Source organism: Seriola dumerili, unplaced genomic scaffold (genome assembly GCF_002260705.1).
Source record: "Seriola dumerili isolate Sdu_G_001 unplaced genomic scaffold, Sdu_1.0 BDQW01000138.1, whole genome shotgun sequence".
Lineage (NCBI taxonomy): Eukaryota > Metazoa > Chordata > Actinopteri > Carangiformes > Carangidae > Seriola > Seriola dumerili.
In genome coordinates, this window is record NW_019174393.1 from 18,067,945 (window position 1) to 18,095,124 (window position 27,180).

Genomic DNA, 27,180 nt, shown 5'->3' on the forward strand with positions numbered 1-27,180 from the left:
GCATCTGACAATGACTTACAGCCACCATAGGATCTATATTAGTCCCGTGACTCCTGACACTCCTGATGGTGAATTCTGCCATCTCAGCTCCTTGTCACATTAGCTAATGTCCAGTATCAGGCGTCACTTCCACATTGTACTTATGGTAATAGGGAAACTGGGTGTCTGAGTCAGACCAGTCAGGGAAGTTTCTGTTTCCCTGAGTTCATCTTATCCTTCGGGTAGAGGTCAGATCTAAGCCATCAGGGTGTGTTTGTGGAATTTTTTAGCTGAGGTGATCCGAGTGCCAGAGGATGCGACAGTGACGTATCACTGACAGAGGGCTTAGCTGTCTGCGTCTGTCAATAATCTGGCCCACAGCTCTTTCACTAGCACAGCTGAGCTGCTGAGAGAAGTTTGTGGTACACTGCAGGGAGGTTCCTGATGGCTCTGTTGTGTTTTGGCTGCTTCTCAGCTAGGTTGTTTTGCTGTTATGGTTGCTGGTTTAAAGCTGCATGTGTTTGTTACATAACCTGTAACATCTCCAAAAGAGCCGCCTTGTTACGTAGCAGCAGCTTGTGTGTGGCATCGTAAAATCAACCGCAGCCGCTTTGTTTGCTTACTCACCAAAACTTTGATTCACCAGATGAAACCGACACTCAGATAAACAACAGAGTTTTTGATTGTTATGGATGACAGGCAAACAAAAACAGGTACATTCGCTTTAACCGGGGTAAACAAAGGCACAAAGAGAGGTTAGGCCCAAGGTTGAGATACGCCCTTTTTTTTGCCAATTGGTTGTCGGATGCTGCTCTTTAAATATCTCTTTAATCCTGTGATTTTGTGTTTCAGACACGATGCTACGCAACTCAGCACCTCCCTGTCACCGACTTTGCTATAAGAGATTTAATATTTTTTTCAATTAGAATTAACCTTGAATGCACAAAAAGCACATTTATGGCTTTCCCCCTGAAACCATTCACATTCTCCACAAAAAGTTAGAGTTTTAGATTTTTAGTTTCATTGAAATGCTTTTCCTTTGCAGCTTGGAAACATCTTGTTCAATCCACATTTTTAACTGTTTTAGATAATGGTTATCCCCTGTACTCAGGCATGACCTGTGTATCATTCATCTATGTCTTCTATTTTGAATGTTGTTACAAGAACTCATGACTCTAATTTATACAAGTTAACTTGATGGACTTTAGAGATGTCTTCTGTAAACTTCCTGTTTACCCTCCTGAAATGCTTCTCCTGTTTATAACAGCTATCAGACCTGATCATCTAGATCTTCAGTGTCCCTAGAGTCTGCTCACATCTTGGTGAAACAGCACCCTGGACTGCCTTCATATCAGACATTCAAACATCACTTTCGAAAAATGTTTCAGAGGGAATTTAATTGTTCTAAACAGACAAGTTCTATTTCTCTCATGTGTCTCTGGTCTTGCTTTGTTGTGCTTCATGTGACTGTTGTAATTTAATGATCTTTGTATGCGATACTTATCTTACTTTGCTATTTTGGCCAGGTCTCTCTGGCAAAAGAGATAATGTATCTCAAGAGACTTTTTTGGTTAAATAAAGGTTAATTGAATAGATAGAAATAGATTATTTTTGCATCAATTGGATTTACTCCACCACCACCACCACCATCGCCTATGGGCGTATAGTTAAAAGGATAATTCTGGTTTATCATAACTTGGATCTTGACATTTTAGCCTTTATTGGCAGTAGTAGGCAGTTGACACAGGAAATATGGGGAGCAGAAGCTTACAGTATACTCTACAGTATCTGCATATGGCTATAAACTATATACTGTTTAAGGTTAGGAAAAGATTAGGGTTAAGGCTTTGGTTAATTGTAGGTCTGTGATGGGACACAAACTCAGACATGCTACATGCCCATGTAGATTTTGAGGTATGGACTCGACCTGCATGGATGTATTTCCAGTTAATGGGCTTAATTATAGGGTATCATACCATAATACCACTTGGCTATCAGAAGGCTCCAACTTTGAGTTTTGGCACCATTTCAAAAAATAACACAGTCAATCTATCAGTTTACAGACCAGCATCTTGGTTCATCTTTGACCTACTTGTAGCGGTGTGCACATTTTTCCAATGCAAAGAGGACTAGCCAGTATTTAGTGTGGCCCACTTTCAGTTTGACCTCCAAATAAAATAGTAGCTAATCTAGCTAAAATGTTATCTTATCTGCTCCTGTTTGTTGCTAAGCTGGACATACAGTATTTTCACTGACATTGCCATGTTTTGAGATGTTAGCCATTACTCTGATAGCTTTGATGGATTATTTGCAACATTTCAGGTGCGCTCACTTTTGGTTTTACCTCCAAATGAAATGGTGGCTAATCTAGCTAAACTGTTAGCTTGTCCACTCCTGTTTGTTGCTAAGTTGGACCTGCACTATTTTCAGCGACGCTGCCATGTTTTGAGATGTTAGCCGCTACTCGGCTTACTCTGCTTGGGCAACATTTCAGGTGCGCTCACTTTTGGTTTTACCTCCAAATAAAATGACCACTCCCATGCTTCACCCTTGTTATAGAGTATCTTTGGTTGTAGCCATGTCACCATGGTTCCCATGTGACAGCAGTAGCAAGTACAATGTTATTATAACCAATAAATATTGTTGCCGAAGCTAACTAACTAAACAGGAAGTGACTGTACTTGGACTTCATTCTGTTATAAGATTGAAGGGACTGAAAAGGATACAACTTTTATGTCAGCAAAAATGACACCCAAAACTTTATAAAAAAGTTATATATTCTTGAGAGTTCAGGACAGTTTTCACTCATTTTATCATTTTCTCACCCGCTGCTGTCTGACATTCATCACAGGCTGCCCAGGAACTTAACAACATCCATTTCATTAACTGTACTGCTGGTACGTGTTCAAGTTCCATTAAAAGTAAATGGGCGACTGTGTGGAGAGCATGAGCAAATGTTTGGAGAATGTCTGAGAGACAGACGTAAGACCTAACATACATAATAAAATAACAAGCAGCGTCTGGGTTGTGCCAAGCAGACAAATTCAAAAGGAAGAAAATCTGCCTCGCTATGAACAATACTTTATGTGTGACATTTAAAGAGCTCAGTCTCTATGGTTTCTCTCTGGTGATCACTTTAGCTCATCTTTAACTTATAAGCCAGAGTGAAGTGTTAATTTTTTACATTTAAAAATTTGACAGCCTCTTGTAGACCATTGGTCAAGTCTTCCAAATGGAAATCACAGACCTGATAAAAAAGTGGTTTCCTCTGACAGAGACTGTCAACAAATAAGTTCTCTCAAGCAGGGAGCAGGCAGGGTTGTCGCAGTTTAAAAAAGCAAATCCTGATTAATTCTTTCACTGGACATGTTTCTCCTACGTGAAACCAACTGTTTAGTTAAGAGACCAGACATAAATCAGTGGACAGAAGTCAGAGTGAAGAAGTATGAAGACATGAAACCAAAATGTTCAGATGCAAATCTTACACAGATTTTTATTGTTCTCTTTTATCAAATACAGTTTGTGGCAAGCAAATTGCCTTTTCCTTTTCTTTTCTTTTTTCCATCTCAATGACAAAAAACATCTTGTGCACATACAAAAACCTTCTTTTTCATCGCTCTTCCCCTACATACTTTTTCCATTGATTACACTCACTTGAGTTTTACCGACCAATCATCCATCTACGAGCAAGATACCACATCAACTTACACAAGGGAAAGTTGTTGGATTGACACATCTTGCACATACAATCTATTTCAGTTTCCAAAACACACTTTATCCATCTCGTCTTTAATCTCTTCAGCCTTCAGACAACATTCTTCTAGTTTCATTTACAAATCCTTTACATGTTTAACTTTCCCGTCCCTCAGGACAAGTTCAAACATCCTGCTGCCTCGACAGGTGCAAGCAGTGCCCACAACTACAGCTCCATGCAAGATGCTACACTGAGAAATTTCATTTTGTTTCATTCTGAAAAGTCAGCTTTTTTAAAAAAAAAAAAAAAAAACCAACATGGCTCAGTTCAAAAATTTTGCGTTTAAACAAAACTCCTCGTCTCTTCTTTGACATGATTCAACGTCTGATGACTTGTTATTGTTCTGACAGCCAGAAACTGAAATCTCACCTGTTAGGGATTTAAATTAATGCCTCTGACTGCAGTATCTGCAAAAAAAAAAAAATGCCTGGGTCCAAACATCTGTCATTTAAGGAATGTATAAAAATAAGATCTCATTAATGTAAAAATCAGACTTTTACAGATGAAGGTGTGTAGCTTTGTGTAGTACATCTTATCTATTTGGGGATTCTCTTTCTTTCTTGCCTCCTAAACACGCTCAAAATTTCAAATAACTTCACCTAAAGCTAAAACAGTGCTGCTTTATATCTAAAAAAAAAAAATACTACAATCGATTTTAGGATATAAAAATGTAAAACTTTCATTATGTCCCCCAAAAATGGTCTAAAATAATGTTTAAATATCAAATTAAGAGTAAACAGGATTTGATGCACCACCTCTACCTTCAAGAAACCCACTTATGACACAGATATTCATGTGTGAAAAGTGTGTTTGCTTCTCGTTATGCTTCCCTTTCTAGAGTTGTAGGAGGGCGGGCACGTCCCCCTCCCCGGTTCTGTGTCTCTGTGGGATGCACTTGGAAGGAGGGGTGAGGTAAATAGCTGCCAAAGAGGACAGTAACACAGAACACTGTTGTAATAATACGCACGCACGCAGACACACATAAATACAAGTCCTGCGCTTCTCTGCGCTGTTTCTGAATTTATGTACAAAAAAAACAAAATGTCCGCCCTGGAGTCCATTGTCTCCTGTCAGCTCAGTTCACACCATCGTCTCTTTCCTCTTCCCTAAAGAACACAGAGACTTCTTGTCCTTTTTGGTTTTTTGCGACGCGGATGAGGAGACGGGGGACGTCGAGGATGACGACGTCGTCGACGAAGCTGAGGAGCAGGATGACGGGGATGAGGAGGAGGTGGGGCTGGGGGTTGCGTTGTTGCACGGCGAGCTGGGGGCAGACTGCGACGTCGGCTGCAGGCAGTTCTCGTCCGCTTCCTCCATGTGGATGATGGCCGAGACGGAGGAGGGGCGGCGCTTGGTGCGGGCGGCGCTCGTGGGCGGGCTCGGGGTGGAGGGCTCGTTGAGGGGCCGGTGGACGGAAATGGCGCTACGGAGGCAGTTGAGCCACTGCTGCTTGTGGAAGACGTCGTTGACTTGCAGCGTGTGGGACTGCGCCTGGCTCGGGTCTTGGGAACGCACTCGGAAAATGTTCTTGGCTGTCGAAGAAACAGAAAAAATGAAATTAGCAATTTGATATATCTGATATGAGACAAAATCTAAAGCTGCGTTAACTGCCACGAATGTTCTGACGTTGGACGTGAGCCTTACCTTTGTCTGCGTTGCTGAAAGCGCCTCTGAAGGAGCCGCCCATTCGGACGTCGCCGTCCTGCAGGTCCTCCAGCACCAGATCCTGCACTGGGATTGGCTGCCGGTAAACCTGGAAACACTGGCGCTCGTTCCTGGTGACGGGGCGGGTCAGAACCAGCAGCTCAGTAAACAGGAACACATGCAGTTTCTGGTAGGAATCAAAAAACAAAGAAATATTAAAACCAGAACATTGATATATTACATAACCACCACCAAAAGTTTCCTGGAAGATGTTAACGGCTCATACTCGTACGGTGAAATCACTGGGTGGTTGGGGGATAAGCAGGTGGTCACAGCCAGTGTGTGAAGAGGCAGCCAAAGAGGCCATGTGTTGCTGAGAGGGAAGTGAGTGTGTGTTTTGCTCACCGTGCCGCTCTTGTTGCGCAGCTCGCCGTGACACAGCAGGCTCTTGCACTGCTCGATGCGAGGGTCCTTCTGCCTGTCGTCCAGATACTCCAGCTTGTCGATGTAGTACTGGCACTCAGACTCTCCCTTCTTCATGTTGATGTCGGACAGGACGCCCTGGATGACGGTGATCTGAACACACGGGGAATCAAATGATTAATTTCAGCTACATTTTAAAGATCTGAAGATGAAGCTGGTTCCTGTGTTAAACAAATGTGTCGATTTGTTCGTGTCTTCCGACTCACCGCTTCCTCCAAGCTCGCAGCATCAGGGTGCTCTGGCGGAGTGTGTCTCAGTATCTCCTTGAGCAGCAGCGGGTACTTGACCAGACGGGAGCGTGGAATATCCAGGAAGCTCCACAGGTCCAGCTTCCTGCTGAAGGGAGACTCCAGGCAACGCTGCAGGAAGTCCTGCACCCGCCTGTCCTGCTTCTTCTGATCCAGCAGCGCCTTGGCTGCCAGCTGGTTGCTGCAGTAGTCCTTGTAGGCATTTAGCCTGGGCAGCTGCAGGAGAAGGAGGGACACCGTCACTAACTGCCCGCCGTAGTTGAAACCCGGAATATTAAGAGAATCAAACAGTGTCCTGCGACTTGGTGAAAGGACGCTTACCCAGCTAACGACAATCTGTCCGATCTGGCCCACTGTCCCGTCAGGCCCCGTGGCTTTGGAGAGCTGGGTCAGCAGGTCTTCATGAAGAGGGATGTAGGCGTCCAGGTTGCCGAAGATGTGAGTGAGCTCCTCCTCAGACATAATGGAGAGCTTCAGCATTGGGTCGTGGTACGCCTGTGGACGGGAGCAGAGCCAAAACGGTCAAATAACAATATCCCAGCAGGCCAAGAGGGGCGGATGCTAAGAATAGCTGAGCTAAGAGCTTGAGGGGCACAACAGAAAGACAGAGGAATAATTCCTGTCTTTTTATAGTCGCTGGCTTGGCTGAGTGGAAGGCCTGCCAGACTTTGATTTAATCTGTTTGCTTTACATGTACTCCCTCCGCCTCAGAGGTTTAAAAGTACAAACCTTGCGTGCCAGCTGGAGGTCCTCAATCAGGTCCTGTTCTCCACGAGACAGCTCAAATATGGCCTGAGGAGGGAGGAGGAGGAGGAGGAGGAGGGAGGAGGGAGGAGGGAGGAGGAGGCACAGAAAGAAAGTTTTTTAGCAAAACACATGAATCAGGATGTCGTGACATGATTGCAACTGACAGTGATTGGACTAAATCTAAAACTGCGATGGAGCCAAACGACTGAGGTCAAACTTTGAAATCTGTCTGGCTGCTCGCTCCCTCTCACTCTCTCTCTCGATGTTTAAAACTTTATGGATGTTGACAGTTGGATAAGATATATGACATATGCAGGACAAAAGGAGGGGTTGGGGGGGAGCTTCTGGCCCCATTCACAGTATTTGACACAAATACTACAGGGATATGTGAAACTACTCTGTCTGGATGTCTGACTCTATAACCTTTCCTCTTTCCCCCTGTGTGTCCTCTACTTGTCTTTTCTACTGCATTTAAATGATTCTCACCTCCTGCCGCTTGATCTCTTTAGTGGAGAACGTTCCCTTCTGGTGGACGTCGAGTGTCTCCGACCACAGCGTACTGTTCCTCCTTTTAGGCGGTGTGGGGGCCGCTGCCTTGCTGCAAGGCTTCTGGGGCATGCCCGGCGACTTGCCATCGCCCCGGAACGAGGCCTGTAGACGGCAAAACGGGAAGCCCCAGATGTCAGACATGTTGCATTTGGACACCAGCTTGTTTGGTACGACATATACAACGGCAAAGAGGTGTCGAGGGAGGGGGGAACTACCTGGATGGTTTGGCCGAAGCGCCGGACGGCCCCATTCTTCACCGGAGAGATGAGGTTGGCTAGCGAAGTCACCCTGCCGAGAGGACGGACACGCTTGTTGCTGGGTTCCTTGAGAGAAAAAAGGAAGGAGAGATTAGTCAGGCAGCTTTATCATGACTCATGTCAAACGACAGTCGTGCATTTTCGTTCTTTTTGCAACAACACGGAACCAGTGGATCCGCGACTCAGACTGTGAGACCTCAGCACTGAGTCCAGGCGCTCCCTTGTGACTTGAACACATCGAGTCGGATCATTAATAATCATTATTGACTCCACTCTCTGCTTTGGGGCGAGGACATACGAGTAGCTGGAGCCGAGGTCGAGCTGCACCCGGACAGACTGGCGGACCAGCGGACAGACAGAGATACTGGGGCGCAGGAAGCAGCTCCAGCAGCTGTTGGCTCCATCATGTGAAGAGCCCACTGAGCACAAAGACCCTCTCTGACTGCTGATCTGCAGGGGAAGGAGGTCTGGTGGAATGCCAGGAATGCACAAGATCCTGCTCTCAGCTGTTCAACACCCCCTCCCCACACACACACACACACACACACACACACACACACACACTGCTACTATCTGGCCCAACAGCAGCTACAACTGCACTCGAGGACGGATCTGTTCCGTCACTCAAACAGTGTGAGATAAACTCTTACTGATTGCTGCGGCTCTTTAACTGCCTTTCCCAGGGTGACGGGGGAATTATGGGAGAGTGTGGCAGACCGACAATGTGAGTCAGGGGGAAGAAGCAGCAGTCGTAAACAGACAGCGAAATCTGCCCCCCCCCCCTCAAGTGTTTACACAGTGCCGTGTCACAGGGGGTGCACGGCGGTGTTTATGGCTGCGAGTCGAGACAGGCTCTTCGACAAGCCTCGCGTGAGAGCAGCACCACACCTGGGCCAGGTGACCTCCCCCTCTCCCACTCCTCCCCTCACCCTGCCCCGAGGCTGGGAGAAAGGAGAGAGAGAGAGAGAGAGAGAGCTGCTTGGCCTCGTGCCAACAACAACAGGCCACAGGACTCAAAGAGCTGAAGATCTGAGGTAATGATTTCAGGACCTCTTCTGAAATACGACAGGACGAGACGGCCACAGCCATAATTAGCATTTCCAAAAGTTTGCACTCCCCACAAAACATTTTCCTTTTTTTCTTCTTTTTACAAACTATACACTAATGAAGCCTTGCTCTTTGAAATGGAGCGCAGCACTCGAGCAGTCGCCTGTGCTTTCTCCTGACTCAGGCCAAATGGGGATTTTGCCTTGGCTCAGCGAATCTGGGAAACAGAGCCGTCATTGAGGCTCCGGGGCCGTGCAGACACAGCTGCAGAACAGATCCACTTAAGTCTGGCGTGGCCTGAGATCTGCCGAGGCTGCGGTTGAGTCACAGTCTGCTGTGGCCGGGGTCTCCGCATGGGATCAGATGGGAACAGCCAGACAGCCCGGACAAGCCCTCTAGTGGCGGGGGACTGTGGTGAACATGTGAGGACACAAGTTTTTAACTTGTCTGTGCAGAGTCTGCCTCTAATTTGTGACCTTTAAATATCTGTAGACAAAGAGAAAAAAAAAAAAGCAAAAGTTGGAGGAGGGTGGTGGTGGTGGTGGTGAAGGGGGGTTCCCAAAGTCAACATTGGAAACGCGTGTTGGCTATTATGCCCTTCCTGTCTTTTTGGGACTGGCCCCAGAATAACAAAAGGCCACTAAAGCCTCTCATTGTGAATCAGCTGTAAAGTGAAACAGTGCATATGGGGAAAGTTGCTATTCCTGAACTCTGTGGGGTTTCACTGAGTCTGGCTCACTTCAGAAAAACCAGACGGGTCCGGGGTTTGTGCTGCTGCTATGGGGAACTAATATCAGTGGAACAAAATATATAATGTACACATGTGCTCCTTAAACTCCTAACCTAAGACAGAGGTTTTTCAGGGGATCCAAAAAGCGTTCCAGTGCTTTTCTCTTTGAGCTAAAACCCCAGACGTGTCCCTGCGACTGCAGCACAGCTTGAGCTGATAGGAGCTGAGAACAGAACAGCCATGAATGAAAGAGTCGAGGTCAGCACAGAAGAAAAAAAAAAAAAAAAAAAAAAAAAAAAAAACACTGCACGGGGCCTGAGAGTGTCTCATTTGTGCAACTCACTTCACAAATTATCCTCAGACTTCTCCTTTGTCAAGTGGTTTACTGTCAATGAAACCACATCATCCCAAAACCCCGTTCGGAAGGGGAACCATGCAAGCCTCAAAAGGGGGAAGGAAGGAGCTGAAGTTGTGGCTTTTATCAGTGCAGAGGGAACACCTGGGTTTCAACAACCGCGTCCCTTTGATAGTGTTTGAAGCTGAAGGAATGCTCTCGAGCTGCTGTGCTTCGTTTGCATTAGAGACCTGCTTCGACTTCAGTCAGAGGTCAAAAGAAAAGTATTTGTAGACGGGACTGAGCTAAAAGGACGCAAGGGTTGTTGACTGAGAACCCCCCCACCCCCCCCACCCCTGCTGCTTCACTGTTTGAGGCACTTTGAGTCTACTGTTTATCCTGATCTCTCCGTACCCCACCAAGGCTGAGCTGTTGGGCAGTTGAATGTTTACAGCTCCATTCAGGTGCAGTGTAACCCAATGATTAACCTCTTCAGGTTAGGCAGTATCTCAAGCATTGTTCTAGGAGCCTCAGCTCAAAGTTCAAAGTCTCATGTCACTGCACACCCACCTCAGATAAAAAAATAAATAAAAAAAAAAACAGGGTTAGGCGCTGATTCACTCCCAATCTGACACATGACACAGAGATATGACTTCGTATAAATGAATTCCAGTCAAACATTTACTGACAGACACAGATAGCAGATAAACACCCCACAAGTATCGGCCACCATCACCGCCATCGTTTGAGTTTTTGCATCTCACCTCTGACTCCTTGTTGGCTTGGTTCTGGTAGTCTATCACTTGCAGAGTCCGTTTGATAGGCACCAAGCTACCCAGTTCATCGTAAGCCACCATAGCTTTCAGTAAAAACACAATATCCGTTTTTTTAATCCTGGCGGGTCGGTTTTCAAGTAATCCACATCAGAGAGAAAAAAAAAAGTTGATGAACCTCAAAAGGTTGTGTGAGAGTAAAAAGACCCTAAATAAATAAATACGCCTCCCTCCTCCTGTTCGTTTTCTTCTTCTTCTTCTTCCCTCAGGGGGCAGAGCTTTCTGAAAGCTCTCCTCACACACTCTTTCTAAACTTTGGTCTGAGGTGTAGTGAGGGGGGAGAGGCCTTTATACCAGAAGGAGAGACGGGGAGGAGCCTCTGCTCAGCCCTCATGGCTGCAGGGCAGCAGATGAGGCGGGACTGGGTTTTACTTGGAAGTGAGCACGGGCTGCCTGTATGCTCTGTTGATCCAGCCACTGCGTGAAAACAGTAGTGAGAATTTACAAGAAGAAGATCCCAGGTAAAGCTTACTACACAAACAACTGTGATGAGGTCAAAGCAAAGCTGGGGGACGACTGAACCTTGCCTGACATGATACGGGTTTCGCTCAGGAAACTGGGCTGGGATTTGAAGAAAAGTCTGAGAATTCACTTTGGTATTTGATGTTCAAAAAAAGCTTTTTAATAAATTTTGTTATCATAAACACATGACAGAAAATGCCACATTTGGTTATAATACTTATGCTGCGGATGCTGCAGTTGAGCAATTGGCTTTTACTGTCATAGATGATGAAAATGAACTAGCAACAGGTTTTGGTTCCAGTTTCACAGTGACGTGGGTTAAACCTGCATCAGGGGTCTATGTGTCCCTTCTCTCAACACAGGGGGTCGGATGCTGCACAGCTTTGGTGAAATGCTACCAGGGATGGAAATAAATGAATACCAGTGTTTAAATGTCAATTAACTGACCCACAGAAAAAAAAAACCAAGAGAGAGAAAAGGGGCGAGAGAGCGAAAATGCGCATGTGAGACGAGACAAAGAGAGAGAGAGAGAGAGAGAGAGAAAGCATACAGGTGGACAGACAGAGGGGTGGCAGTGAAACTGAACGGTCTCTACGAAACTCCCTAGACTTCCTAGACATTTTAAATTTATTTTTAAAAAGTAACTGATCAAAATAACTGAACTATTTATTGATAATTAATACAACTGTAATAAAATCAGTATTGGCAGATAATCAGCCTCTTGATTTACTGGTCAGGTCGTAATTATCAGAATTATGTTTTTTAGGATCTGATGGCGTCTGTTTGTGAATTAGACTGATTTAAAAAATCCAGCATAAACACAGCTTCAATTAAAACTTTATTTTATTACATTACTCTGATCATTAATGACCATTATAATAATGATGCCATAAATCACTATTTCTAACTATTGCACATGCTCCAAGTGAAATTGAATGCTTCAGTATTTCAGATTGTCAGTGCTACTAATGCTAATGAAACTAAAATCATTATGCACAATCGATGCTGCAGCCCCAACACAAAAGACGTCTGGTATCAGGTGCTAAAAGGTTTGAAACTAAATGACTAATTCTGTTTAATATAGTTCAAATGAAAAAGTGACAAAGAGATTTTTGCTTTGGTTTTTCTTGCCGGCTCATTAATCAAACAGTCTCTGCTCTGACGCCTCGCTCTCTGCGCTGCACTTTTAACAGAGCCGTTATCAGTCTCATCAGCTGAAAAGGGGGGAGGTGATCAATTAGAATATCAATAGCTGGGCCGCAGTGACACACTCAGCCAGATGTTTGAACTGAAACCTGTATATTGAGTACTGCGGGGGGGGGGGCAACTGCCACCCATATGTTGATTGGTGTAATGAGAGGGAGAGAGGGTTAATGTGTTTGCCAATTTCAGTTAAGACAAAGGGCTAGAGTGGAGCAGGGAATCAAACCTGTGGTTCTTTTTCATGCACGTGTGTACACCCCCCTGCCGAGACCGGCTGAGGGACAACCACACCTGAAGCCTACACACCCACACAGCTGCTGCACAAATGCACAAGAAAAAGTGGAGGTGTCAGGTCTGATGGAGCGGCTAATGTGTACTGCAAGGCAGGGTGTCACCGTGTGTGTGTGTGTGTCTGTGTGTGTATGTGTGTGTGTGTGTGTGTGTGTGAGAATGTGTGTGTGAGAATGTGTTTTGGGCAAATGGGCAAGCCTGTTCATGACTCTACTTCATCCTCCTGGGTCAACATGGAGGTGTGAAGAAGGACACAGGCTTCATGCTGCTACTGTGTGTGTGTGTGTGTGTGTGTGTGTGTGTGTGTGTGTGTGTGTGTGTGTGTGTGTGTGTGTGTGTGTGTGTGTGAGAGAGAGAGCGTGTGACAGAACACAGATGCTGATTGGGGTGTATGGACGTTGACACCTTGTTTTGTGGGTTTGTTGACGGAGGGCTCATCAGACCAACAGGACGCCGTGTCAGGCTTACATCATCATGACCCTTCAAAATAAAGTGGAGCAGGAGAGTAAATCAAGACTACAGGATCTGAACCGGAAAGGATCAGGCTTTGGATCAGTGTGAGAAAAAAGACGGCAGACTGAAGAAGTATGCAGACTGAGGAGTCAGAGAGGATCTAATAAAAAATGAAACTGTCTGTGTGTAGTCTGTGCACGCCTGAGGAGGACACTGTGCAGCCTTGCTGTTACTCACGCTGTATGTGGAGACCTTGGGCTGAATCAGCTGTACATCTGGCCCCGCCACTATAAAAAACTAAACACAACATGGCTAGGCCTGTCTGGCCCTCCTCGCCCCTAGTCACGCTGAGCTGCAGCTGGAGCGCAGCCGTGATTTACACTCCAAAACATACACACACACACACACACACATACACACACATTGCCGTCTGAGCACGAGAGCGGCGGAGACGGATGAGTAATGCAGCGAGCGGCGTGGAGTTTCACCGCTGCCTAACCTATGCCGTGCCAGGGACGGACTGAGCCCCGAGGCCTGAGGGGCTGAGCTCATCTTAACCTCCACATCAGCAGCAGCGAGTACAGGACGCACAGAGGGTAATTACAGCTCTGGGGAAGGCATTAAGCAGCAGCTCTGGTGCTGCTCGCTGACTTAAAACAACAAGAGGACGGTGGAGGTGCTGCTGCCCTCTGCTGATTGAGGTCAGCAGCAACAGAAAACAGGAAGTGAACACTTCATCTTTCTAGGTATCAACAAGTGACCTGTCAGGTTGAGATTTTTTTGTTTTAGCCAAACCACCAACATTTCCTTTATTTGACATTCCTTCTATTTCTGAGTGAGGAAAAATGAAGAGAGAAAAAGAACATATTGTTTTGCCACCTCGGTGTTCCAGGACAGCTTCAGTGTTCTTTGTAATAACAGATTCTTAGAGATTCTCCAAAATATAGTCCATCTTTTGGTGTTTTGATGGTGTTGGTGGAGGGTGCTGTCCAAATCCCTTCTCAGACATAGAATATAAATGTTCGTTCTTTATTTCTGGGTATTTTTGAAAGAAGAAGAAGCTTTCTTTCTCACAGGCTGCATCACTGATAGAATTTAAAACTCATTTTATCTCAATCACCGACCACTGTGAGAGTGACGCTCTCCTCATCCTCTCACACAGAGTCCGTTAATAGAGTTTCTCAGTTTCTGTTTAATTCCTGTTTGCTATATATTCATTTATTCATCACTGCAGATAACGTGAATGAAAACTTACAATGTAAGGAGGTCTGCAGAAGGAAAGATTGTTTTTTATTTCTCTCCGTGCATATTTAACCTTGTTGCTTTAGCATTTACGTTAATCCGAGAAGTTCAGTCAAAGTTGGCTGTGTTGAAAGTTTCGCAGAAGTGCTCCTGTTAAACTCTTATCACATTTATGGGAAAAAGGAGCTTCATGAGAAAAATGAGTTGCTCCTTTCATAGGTTTTCAGTTGGATTGAGACGTGCTGACTGTGAAGGCCACAGGATGTGATTCACATCGTAATCAAACTCATCAAACCATCAGCGATCTTATGCTCCGTGTTAAAGCATCTCCACTGGTTACATGTCTCTAACCTGAATATTAAAGGAACAGGTATTATGATTAAGAGGTAATTTCCAACAAACCTTCTTGGAACATTAAACTGAAAACACTCCTGAGGGTTTGGGAGAGAGTTCATTTCTAAACCAGGCCCTCAGTTGAGGCACGTTTGAGAGATTTTAACTCGTACTAATCGAGGAAGTTTCTGCTCTGCGGGCAGGGACTATAAATACCTCCCCTCCTCTGTACCTACATGAGGATACACACAAGGTGTAGACAGTGATCTAATAACACAACAGCCTGTAGAAACAATGAAAACCATAGTTCTATAACCAGACGAACATCCTTCAGGTTACTCAACAGTTTTCAGCTTCTTTTTTTGTTAAGTTTTGTTTTGTCAGTGTTCACGCCCAGCGCAGCCCTGGTTGCTACCAAACACAGCGCGGTAACTAAGACTCACAGACAAAAACCGCCAACGCTTTGTAGACAGAACAAACTGATACACTGATAGAGCTTCAGCGGGCAGACGCACAAATACAAAAACACACCAGGTGATTTGTAATGTTGGAATTACAAAGCAACACAGGGACAATCCACAGAGAGGTGTTCTGTATTTATGACACAGGAAAGGAACAACAGAGCAGCACCGCAGTACAAAGACAGAGCTTCGGCAAACTGCCAGAAAATATATTTGCGTATTCTTCTTCTTTCACTTCTAAGGTGCAGAGTTTTTCAGAAAAATTAAAACAAGTAAACAGGTTTAATTTTCCTGCTCTGAGGTTTTTTCGGGGAATTCAGGCTCGAGTTGCAGCGCAGGTGATTAAACAAACAGCATTTGCGTCATCAACGCTGAAATGTTTATTGTGATGACAATCTCACTTCAAGTAAAAGACACTGGGGCACGACCTGGAGGCAGGACCAGACCTGTGGATGGGCAGGGCCAAGGCGGCGTCCCCTGACTTGTTTTACCAAACCCACACAGGAAGCTGGACAGCCAGGATACAGGTAGATGATCTAAAGGTGGTAAAGGTGGACGTTTAGGGGGTTCACAGCAGAGCTGACTGATACGATGATATTTACTATATGAGGCGTCACCAATCTGTTCGTCGTCAGAGATATTTCTCCGCATGCTTTATTCCTTTGATATCTGTGGATCTACCATTTAATGTGTATATTTTTCAAAATAAAGACCTGCTTTTTAATTTATCAATTCATCAAATGCTGGATAATAGTAAAAAAAAAAAAAAAAAAACCTTTTTAAAAGAGCAAGGTGACGTCTTCAGATGTCTTGTTTTGTTCAACCAACGGCCCAAAAGATATTCAGTTCACTATCATGTTGAAAGAAAAGCATCAAATCCTCACATTTCAAAAGCTGGAAACATCAAATATTTGATATTTCCACTTGAAAAAATTACAAAAATGAATAATCAATTACCAAAACTAGCTGCTAATTCCTTTTTTGTGGATCGACTAATTGATTAATCAACTAAAATTGGTCACTTTGGAACTGCTTACAAAATAGCAGATCGACCGATAATCAGAAGGATTGTTATTCACAGCCCTAATCATGACAAAATCAAACAGTACACAACTAAATTGTTGGAAAGCCACTTTCTCAGACATCTCCTTGTAACTCTGATTTTACTTAACAGCTCCATTTGGAGTCAGAGCCAAAGGGCAGCAGCGCACCATATGTTTAACAAGGGCTTTCTACAACAACTGTCTCTGTGTGTGCAACAGAGTGTGTGGGGATTAGACTGCGCTGGAAGCGGCTCAATTAGAAAAGAAGATACACAAAAACATTGTTTGGATTTTGTTTAGCTAAATCACAGCAACTGATCCAACTGGTTAAAGAAGTGCAGGCTGTAGGTCTCTGCTAATCCCTCTCCCGTGGGCGCAGGACAAAAACAGCCTGTATGGAGACAGAATGGATGGAGGGAGGCGACGGGCTGATTGTAAACTGTTGGGTCCATTGATGTTACTCTCAACCCAAATATTTCAAAGAAGAGACAGCAATCTCTTATTTGCGCCACTTTTGTTTACACAAGTTATTCAGATTTCCACATTTGGAAATGTGACACGGCTGGTGTGATAGTGAAATGTGCCTGAAGCTAAAAGGTGTTTGGTTATGAGAAGCACTGACAGATCTTTGTGTAGGTGTGCTCACTCAACACCCACACACCAAATGAGGTGTATTTTCCAGCCTGGCCAGTCCTGTCTGTCACATCTCTAAATCTAGGAACCTGCTTTGGCGTTAACTAAGAGCAGAACACAACGGGCTCTTCACCAAACAAACACAGGCTTTATCTAGATGTCTTCCGGTGATACGCTAGGCCATTTTTGATGATGCGCTCTGGGTAAACAGGACCGAGGACAGACTTCAGATACAAGCAACAGATTAGATGTGGTCTCCAGTCTTCGGTCGAGCAACCAGGGGTTTTTGTTACCATCGAATGTTTCTTAACGACACTATAAATTAGACTGACACGAGACAGATCTACACTGTAATCTATGTTTCACTAATCATGTGCAGAGCGCGGCAGGAGCAACAGTCAGACCACCAGAAATGAGTTGGAACTACACTGATCAGCCGTGTTTACACTGGAGAAGATTACTCTGAAAATGCTGTTTACATGTGCAAACAACTTTCAGTCACATCAGTGTTTTCATGGGCGTTTCACCAAATGTCTCTATCAGTGAGCCTCTTCCTCTCTTCCTCCTCTTTCAGTCAGCACATAAGTGCAATGTCTATTGCAGGCAACATTTAGTACGACGTATAATTAATAATAATAAAACAAAAACCTAAACAGTCTGATCATTTCAACAAAACAGATTCAGTTTTTCTTCATCTCTCCTGAGATTTAATCAACCAGCCTCTTACCAACACATCATTTTGAAAGCAGTATAAAATAGTGATTGGATCATAAATGCTGCCTGTTATCTGGCTGTTCCTCTCAGCTCAGTGATTGGCACTGGCCGTTATCTTTAAAAAAAATCATTCAGTGGTGGTTCCCAGCTTTGGGACCTCAGACCCAGGAACAGATCATTTCATTTTATTTCAGAGTTCTGTTCACAATGACAAGCAGTTTAGAAGTAGCGGAGAATGAGAGGAAGTGAGCCTGATCGGCTATTTTCATAATGCATATCTAAAGTAGCATCAGTTTACATTAGATAGGGACCCACTTTAACAAGCCAGCTGTGCTTGTTTTCTCTTGTGTCTTCCTTTTCAGCAAAGCAGCTGTTTTACTGGCCTGTTATCAATATGTCTATTAACATGTCATATAAAAAGTTTTTTTGGAGGGTTGCTTTACTTTATAATTCCTGTTGTAATGCTTTTATTTCCTTGTGTGTTTTTCATTTTGTGAGATATGATTGAACGGGTGCATGGGTGGTCTGTGACATGAAGAAGGAGATGTGTGGATCCCATTTAGTGGTTTTCAAAGTAAAGTCTGCAGACCAGCAGGGGCCTCTGAAGCAGTACTGCAGGGCTCCCAGCAAAACAAGACAATGTTAACTTTCTAACTAAGGCTACGTCCACACTAAGGGTTTCATTTGAGAAAAAACAAACAAAAAAAAACTGTGACACCACAACTGACAACAGAAGGAAATCAAAATGTTTGACTGTAACATACAGTTGTGTTATAATGAGATTAGTGTGTAGTGAGGCGAGTGTTGATTGATGATGTGTTTTACCTTGAAGTCGAAGCTGCAGAGGCTGACTGCGTCACCGTCATCCTTATCCCTGCGCTTCCGCTTCTGTGGAAAGAGAGGCGTGATGAGGGCGTGGCCAGGAACAAGCTGATCTACCATCAGACTACTTAATGATACACAGTGTGGGGAGTCATATCTGCCGTGAACACCTACAACAAGTGGCGTCAGTGTGGAATTCACACCAAATACACAGTTTTTTTTTACTTCAGAAGCAGTTTAGATTGATGAGCTGAATACCAAATGATCTCAAATTAAGATCCTCTGCATAAACACTTCTCAAATGTCTGGATTTCATGACCTCGTCTGTATTTCTTTAAAGATCCCTGATTGAAAAAGAACGAGAGAGCGCTTGCATGTGGTAACAACTAACATGTGGTGTATATTTTCTTTGCTTTGTGTTGCAGTACACATCCCTGTCTGGGTGCCAAGATGAGACTAGCATGTAGAGAAATTTACAGCCACCCCATTCCTTGCTTGTACTCCAGGCCAGTTATGCTCATTTCCCCCTGTAGCTCTATTGTAAAGCTGCAACATACACTGCTGTAGGTCCTGCAGAGAACAGGAAAGGGTTAATTAGGCAGCGGGACACTTTAACACCTGCATGCGGACTGTCAGTTAGCAGGTGAGAACAGCAGTCTGGCCTGTTGAGGGCTGAGGGTTGTAAAAGCCCCCGAGGTGCAGCGGTGGCTGCTGGGACCCCCGGGGGCCCGGTCACTGCGCTCCATTAACCATGGAGGCCAGAATGCTTCTGGCTGGACACACAGGATGTCAAGACCTGATTGACCAGCGAGGTGAGGAGGGCCAAAATGGATACATAATGGTCAGGGGTGGCTGACGATGAATGGCCGAGCTGCGTGTTTGTTTGTGTTAAAGGCGGGTGGTGGTGGTGGTGGTGGTGGTGGTGCGGGGGCATTTCCTCTCCGTCAGGCCAAACTGTTTGTTTTCCCACATCCATAAAGTTTAAGAGCTATCTGCTCGACGAATTCAACTAAACACTTTAAATATTTCCCCCAGCATGCATTTCAGCTGGTGTTGTCGCCGACTGTTGCCTGTAACATACCAATGAATAGCTTGGTTTGTTCATGTTGGTTGCATCACAATAGGAGGCTGCAAATAACAAAAGATTGTGTAATTCTCTTCTACATAGCAAACTTTCATTCAGTGTCGCAGCTGAGCACAACAGGAGTTTCACTGTTAGCATTAAAGCTAGCTGAGGAGTGAACTGACAACCTGGCACATTAGATAAAGCCTACACATGTACATGTGTGTGTATAAGTGTATGTGAGAAGGGTAACATTCAGACTGGGCTATGAAAGCCTCAGTCGTGGAGTTAGGAACAGTTCAGCGGGTCACTCGAAGTCAGCAGCTCATTGTCTGCGAAGCGTGCGTGCTCAGTGTGAAAGCTCCCTCCAAGTTAAATATTTGCCTTAAGCTCGGATCTTACATGTGAGATAAAAACGACACTAGAGTAATCTCTGTGCAAAAACAGACAACGGGTCGAAAGGAGGAGAAAATTAGCCGTCCTGTTGCTCCCACCTTTGGAAATCCCTCCGTCAGCAGCTCGCAGATAGAATAACACACTCCAAGCAGCGACTTGTCCAAAGGTTGGCTGGGTTCAGTGTAAATATCTGACTCAACACAACTCCCTCTGCTCTCTCTGCTCATTACACACACACACACACACACACACACACACACTGAGGCTAGAGCAGCTTGTGCAGGTTACTCTGTTACTCATGTGGGGAGTGACTGATAGATTTGTGTGTTACATAAAAAAGGATCATGAAGTCCACACACAACAGAAACACACAGACGATAAACAGCCGTCACCACACACACACATTTCAGACACAGACAATGAGGCGTTTTTACTTTTTCTGTCTGCCCGAGAAGTTTTACCGCTGCCGTGATTCATACAGTTTTCACATACATTACTTACACGTCTCTTGTTACCATGACATCATGTGCTGGACCTTCAAAGAAAAACTAAATCCATCCTATGACCTGACCACCTGCTCGTTCTGACCCAAGCCTGTATTAGATAGGGGGCTAACTAGCCAAGAAAGGTTTAACACACACAGTTTGGTGAGAAGGAGGATAAATATTTACTCGGCGGACAGGAAGAGGTGGAGGGAGAGAGATAGAGAAAGAAGAAAGAGATAAATAAAAAACACAAAAAGAGGAAAAAGCAGAGACAAGTTTATGTCTGCAAATCGAATGTAAACACTGAAGAAAGGAGCTGGCAGAGACGTCTGTGTAAGAGTTCTGCCAAAAAAGCGTATTGAGTTAGGCAGAGAGAGTGAAAGATGCTTAGTGAGGGAGTGGGGGCATAGAAAAAAAAAAAAAAGCCACGACCCCCCACCCCTCTACCACTCATCATTGTTCTGCTTCAGTCACATGTAAATGACAGTAAAACAATAAGCTGGTGACAAGGGGGATGTGTGGAGCCACAGGTATCCCGCGGTGCTACATCCAGTCGAAATGCATTTATGTGGCTGAAAACTATGTGTTTGAAAGATGTGAAGAAAAGAACCTCATATACAGCGCAGTGCAAGGCAGGACCCTCTCAAAAATAATGCTTTTTATTTATCAGCTAATGTCATATAAAGTGCAGAAAAAAACTCAAATCAAATCAATGTTTGATGTGACCAGCATTTTCCTTTAAAAGACCAATCCTCCCATCGCTACGATGAACCTGGCAGGTATGTTGTTCCAAGCAGCTTGGAGAACCTGCCACAGTTCTTCTATGTTTCTTTGTGTGACCTCAGACTGACTCCCTGTGGGGGTCAGACCATCTGCTGCAGGACTCCTTGTTCTCCTTGTCACTGAAGATGTTTGGGATCAGCCTCATGCTGAATAATGAATTTGAGGCCATTCAGCCCCCCCCGCCCACACACACTTCAAATTGTTTTTATAAATTTCTGAAGTTATAACACTCCCTACATCTGAGCTCATGAACTCATGAAATTTTGTTTTGTCAGTACTGTAATCTGGTTGGTGCAATATCTATGTGGGTGGGCAGTAAAAATAGAGCGTTACATCACCTCGATTCCAACCAGCACACTGTCAGTCCACCAGCCACAGGCTGATGTTGTTGGCCGTTAGCCCCATCTCTGACCACAGTACAACAGTGCCGAGTGTACGGGACTGCCCGCTGCTGTGTGAGTTTTCACAGTGTGGTCATTTGGTATCACCACAACTGAACACATTAAAAGAACTACAGCTAATGACGCCCTGGATTCTTAAAGGCCGGTGTAAGAGCGCTGAGTGTGCAGGAGCCAATGATGACTCGACAGACAGCTAACCTGAACTGAAGTCCAAGGCCCCGGGAAAATTGGGGCCCCAAATTTTAGGTCTTGTTTAAATATTTATGGTAAAAATGCTTCCTTTTCTTATCTGATTTTCTTGTCTGTCATGACATTACTTTGTGGTGTCCAGTGGGAGGGATGTAAGGTCAGGGGCACACGTCGGCCATCAGTCCTGTCAATCACTATCAGTCATTGTCAACGTCATGATGATGGATAACAGTGGAGTGAAAAAAGGAAAAAGAGGAACATGAACCTTCAAAGACTTCCTAAGTAGAAAGGATATTTTAAGTCACAACAGGTGAAGTCAAGGCTGGTCCAGCTAGCATGGCAGAAACACACTCAACCACCTTCAGCTAGATGACCTTGGATGACTATGTAACAGATCACTGCCCACGGACACTGTGTTATCAGAGGTATGCCACAACAAGGATGCAGATTTCTAAGCCTCTGAAAGAATCTGAAAACAGCAGAGGGGATTTTCTTTTCTTTTTTTTTTCTTCCAAAGCTCACTTTCAAAGAAGTATGGTGAGTATGTGATGCAGGAGTGGCTGCTGTATCCCTCTTCTACCGGGTCTATCTTCTGCTTTTCCTGCCGCCTTTTTGGTAATGGTTAGTCTTCTTTTGAAACCAGCTACAGCTACTGGAAGCGTGTCAAAGAACGATTAGCTGAACACGAAAACAGTGATGGCCACAGTGTGACCATGGGGGTTCTTAGGTCCTTCTCCCCCCATTGCTCAGTTCTAGGAAGCTCTAGAAGAGTCCTGGTTGCTCCAGACTTCTTCATGTCAGAATGACGGAGGCCGCTCTTCTTCTTGGGAACCTTCAACGCAGCAGGAATGTTTCCGAGCCTCGACGCAATCCTGTCTCTGCAGCAGCTCCTTCCTCCCCAAGTCTTGCTTTTTGCTCTGATATGCATTGTCAGCTGTGAGACATTATAGACAGTTGCGTGTCTTTCCAAACCAGGTCCAACCAGCTGAATTTACCACAGGTGCACTCCAGTCAAGGTGTAGAAACATCTCACAGATGATCAAAAGAAATGGGAGAACCTGAGCTGGATTTAAAGTGTCATAGCAAAGAGTCCGAACACCTTTGCCAACGTGATATTTCAATTTCTCCTTTTTAATAAACAAACATAATAAAATGTGGGTCTGAATACTTTCTGAATCCACTGTATATTTTTCAGGCCTACATGTAGAAAACAGACCGATAAAATCCCGCACCACTTACAGATATCAACTTCATCGATCACTCTGAGCGCAGACACGACTGAAAGAAGCTGCTCACTAATTCATCTGCGGTGTTTGTGTTGACAAGACATCAACCAGACTGTCTGCAGACAGCTCTTAACTAGCTATTCAGCAGAGACAGTAAAAATCAAACCCACGCACTGTTCAGTCGACTTCCACGGCTTCACATCTCGTAGCCAGAGATATTATCTCTTCAACAAACACAAGCCGAGAGCTGGGAGCAGTGTGCGGTCGTTCTTCGGTCTATCCCTCTGATAGATGCAGACTCTAGATTGGCTACAAGTCAGAAAACCATCCTGAGTCACGACAGTCCCGAAAGACTGGCAGGTTCACAGAGACTGCAACTGTTCACATCACAACTTATAAGAGGGTCATGACTCAAGGCGCCTCACATCATCTACGTTACTTTTTCACTTATTAATCTATTAAACACATTGTAATAACTCAATTTCTGTAAAGTAGACATTTTACTGATGATGCAGCCCTGAACTGAACCACTCACTGCCTACACAAAACAATCAGCGCATTCTTGGCTTTTTAAGAGCTGATATCAGATCAGTCATATAAAAATCACGATTCAGCTGTTGCTTTTTCAACAAATATGTTTAATCTTCTCATGCCCCATGCTGCATTTTCATTATAGTTTGTGTTTCCTTACCCAAAAAGGGAGGAAATTAAAATTTCAGTTTGACTTAAAAACACGTGGATCACGTTGGGTCTCTAGGAGAAAAACCTGATCAGATATGATGCCTGACTGCAGCATTACAACATACATTTATGACCCTCCATCAAAAGCCTGTAAAACATCATAGAGACCTTGTAAAACAGGCTGAAATTTTATTTCATGTAACACGTGTTATGAACTATTAAGAGGCATTAATCCAAGATACTGGACAACTGCAATGCAACATCAAAGTGCGATCTATCCACAGAGGGATGATGCAGCTGTGCTGGGGTCTCTCACTGAAATGGATGGGCGTCCACTAGACAGCAGCACCTTGGGATGCTCTGTGTTATCCAGGGTTGCGCGATATAAATCCCGCTGTCTATGGAATGCAGAGGAATCTTCAGACAGTCAGCAAGTAAAGAAATAAGTCTTCGTTTGAATACAAATTGCTGTTGATACGGGCAAAGACCTTCCCACAATAATTATCAATGTTTGTGTGAAAAGCCAGCTGCGTCTCGGCGGCCGACAGCCACATTAAATCACATCGTCTGATTAAAGCTGGAATGCTTCTTATCAGACGAGCCACTCTCGAGGGGCTGACATCTCTGGCCGTCTGAACTTGTTGCTCGACGTTACTCGAAAAAAAAAATAAATAAATAAAAGCTCAGAATCTGACTCTGGGTCTTGTTAATTACCTTCACATTCCACCAAATGGCAGTCTAGTTTGATGTGCTCCACCTTGGCACTGGGCTGGAAACCTGACTCACATTCTTGCCGTGACAGAAAAGCCCATCAAGGCCTCGGGTCTGATGTAGTCTGAGAGAATGCACCAAGTGCCTCGGGAATGCGTTGCCTCGCCTGCTTCCAAGGTTCGCCTAGGGGCCATTGCTCCCCCACCTTTACCTGGCCATGCTCCAGGCAGCAGTAAAAAAAAACCAAAAAAAAAAACCCCCTAACCACTTCAAAGCCCAAAGACCTGGATATAAATGTATTTAAAGGTCTGGCAAAATCTTCGAGCTTAAAGTGGCAAGAGTGAGGCGGGGCAATGAGGGGCAACGAGACAAAGACTCCTCCAGGATTCTTTCATTGCTCGCTGTTAGATTTATAAGTGACAGGTAAATTGGGAGGGGGGGGGGGGGGGGTTGAAGGGGTTACCTAATGAGGTCCACATGGTTTTTGGTGGATGAGCTAAGCGTGCCATGTTTGTGAATCAAAGGCAGCAGGCTGGCACAAGATAAAGAGCCGTTGGCCCTCTCTCCCTCTTCGCTTTTATTTCTCCCCCTCTGCCGTCAGACGAGCGATGGATTGTGTTTTCGGCAGCTGTAAACCCTGGAATGCCTACGCTCTCGTCATGTTGCTCGCTCATCTAATCTGTACGCTATTTTCTGTTTCTAATCAGCTCGTTTCATTTAAGGCCGACTGTAAACCACAAGCAGGCCAGTGTATCAGAGCCAGCAGCTCTCTGTAGGTCATTATGTTCCTCTGGTGGCGAGGATAAGAAATCGGAGCAGGCTGGATTTTCTTTATCCAGCATTTGGTCTGCGGCCACATGAACAGGCCGTGGTTCAGCTATGAAGGAGCCACATAACAATAGTCCCCTGAGTGAGGTATTAGATGTAGATACACGCTCAGTGCTGACAGCTGCTGAAGGGGAGAGCTGGCCTTGAATTTAGAGAAAGTTTTACGAGGATCAAGGCTGGTGATCGCTATGAAGCAATTATTGTAGAGGCCAGGGGCCGTACCCAGCAAACATCCCACATGCGGATTCAAAAAGATGGGACGGGGACGGCTGCTACTCAACTTAATGCATCACAATCTTCCTGGAAGCGGAAGCACACTGCTGTTTACTACTCCACTCCACGACACAAAAGAACTTTAACCTTAAACAAAATGGCTTCCCGACACTGACATTGTTGGAGCGTCTGGTGCCGGCAGATACGTCAGAAAACAACTGTCCGGTTTGTAAATGACACGCTCAACGTAACACACCCGACCAGACACTGCCAACGACTTTGTATCTGTATGTGTGAAGGCATCAGTCGGCTAAAAGTAGCTCCTAACTGGCAGTGTAATCCGAGACTAATCGAAAAAGGTCTGTGGTTCGATTCCCGGCTCCTCAAGTCCGCATATGGAAGTGTCCTCAGCCGAGATACTGAACCCCAAATCGCCCCCGCTGTATCATTGGTGTCTGAATGTATCATTGGTGTCTGAATGTGCATGTGTGAATGTGGCTTCCAATGTAAAGCTCTTTTAGTGGTTGAAAAGACTAGAAAAGCGTTTTTATAAGTACAGTCAATATAAGAGAAATTCACAAAGCCTTTTAGCGCTAAGCACGTAAATTACACATATTAACTACTACTACTTATAATACTCAGAAGTTTGATCTACTTGCAGTAGAATATTTTACTCCTGATTAACTTTGTATCTGACGTGAAGCGATCAGCTGCAGAGAAGACGTTTGATGGAACTACAGAAACAGTGATGTTACAGAGTGGAGCTACTTCACTCACAGATGATCTTTGGCTGAGTACGAACACCGACTGTAATCAAACAACAAACAAGTTTAAATGCGTTCTGTCATCAAGTTACTCATCAGATTACTATTAATTAGCGACAGCTGATATGAGCTGTCACTGCCAACGTTTGTCATTTCAACTGGTGAAAGCAGCTGCTAAAGATGAGAAGCTGCTGCCTGAATGTTTTGTACACCGGTCTACGATAATGAGAAAAGATTAAATGATTGATTTATCAGTGCAGGATCATGTAGCAAATCAGTGTTTAATACCAAACTGAGTGTCAGAACTCAAAAGTGTGAACACTTGAATTTAGAGCTGCACTGTAGAGCCTGGCTGTTGTAAAGTAGAGCAGTGGTGGAACACTGGACAAAACGCAGTAGATAAGCAGTACTCTTACTTATCTTAATTACAAGATAATGTGTGAGACAAATTGTTACATCAACTACTTTCTGGTTTCCTGTAAACATGTGCATACTTCCACACGTTTGTTGTCTGATGTTAAGTGTGTCTTTATGACAGCATATATTCATGAGTAAATGAACAACAGTCAAAGTTTAATTTGAAAAAAACAAACAAACAAAAAAAAAACCAAACATTATTTAGTAGGCCAATTATCTATAATGAGTCTACAACTCAGCTAATCTGCTTTATCAGGACTGTGTATGGGCGGGTTCACCAGATTTGATTGACAGTGCTGGTAACATACACAAACATCCTCACAGTTGTCATCACATTATGATTCAAATGTTGCTGAACTCCGGTGTGAAGGAAATGTTTTCAAAGTGAGGTCAACCCACTTTAAACCAGTGTGAAAAGCAAAAGACAAAAGTCTCTCATGTGTTAACTTTGGTACAAAACTGGGATTTAACAATCTGATTGAAAAAAATGTCTATGTCTTGAGCATGTACATTTTCTTTACTTCAGTAATAATAAACCATTCCCCCTAATTTCTCCTTTTGTATAACCTATAATAACTATAACTTATAATACAACCTAAATAAGCAGCTGAGTGGTGGAGGCCGTGACCCTTTGACAACATTGATTTTACATCTATTTGTAAAGAAAGGTCTAGTGGGCAAATGAACTTTGACCGTATCATTTTCTACCTGGTCAGTAAAGCACTGCCAGTTGCTGTAAAACCGGTACTTGCAGTTTATCT

The 27,180-nt window shown here is 44.4% G+C and overlaps 1 protein-coding gene across 1 annotated transcript; it reads right to left on the reverse strand.

Annotated features, from left to right (window-relative positions):
• Window positions 1-3,454: 3,454 nt before the first annotated feature.
• net1 (neuroepithelial cell transforming 1) lies at window positions 3,455-10,847 on the reverse strand. Its single transcript, XM_022749674.1, has 9 exons — window positions 10,537-10,847; window positions 7,620-7,727; window positions 7,342-7,506; window positions 6,838-6,900; window positions 6,430-6,603; window positions 6,067-6,324; window positions 5,783-5,953; window positions 5,378-5,564; window positions 3,455-5,265 (listed from the first exon to the last, which is right to left on the reverse strand). Exons 1-9 carry the CDS (start codon window positions 10,627-10,629, stop codon window positions 4,814-4,816), a joined length of 1,671 nt encoding a protein of 556 aa, XP_022605395.1. The 5' UTR covers window positions 10,630-10,847; the 3' UTR covers window positions 3,455-4,813.
• Between the last annotated feature and the right edge of the window lie 16,333 nt (window positions 10,848-27,180).

Excerpts from the sequence above, each read along its gene's own strand:
- net1 (XM_022749674.1), bottom strand. The coding sequence starts at position 10,629 with ATGGTGGCTTACGATGAACTGGGTAGCTTGGTGCCTATCAAACGGACT. Across the intron at positions 7,728-10,536 it reads AAGCCAACAAGGAGTCAGAG|GAACCCAGCAACAAGCGTGT; the intron begins GTGAGATGCAAA and ends TTTTCTCTCAAG. Across the intron at positions 5,954-6,066 it reads CTGCGAGCTTGGAGGAAGCG|ATCACCGTCATCCAGGGCGT; the intron begins GTGAGTCGGAAG and ends CCGTGTGTTCAG.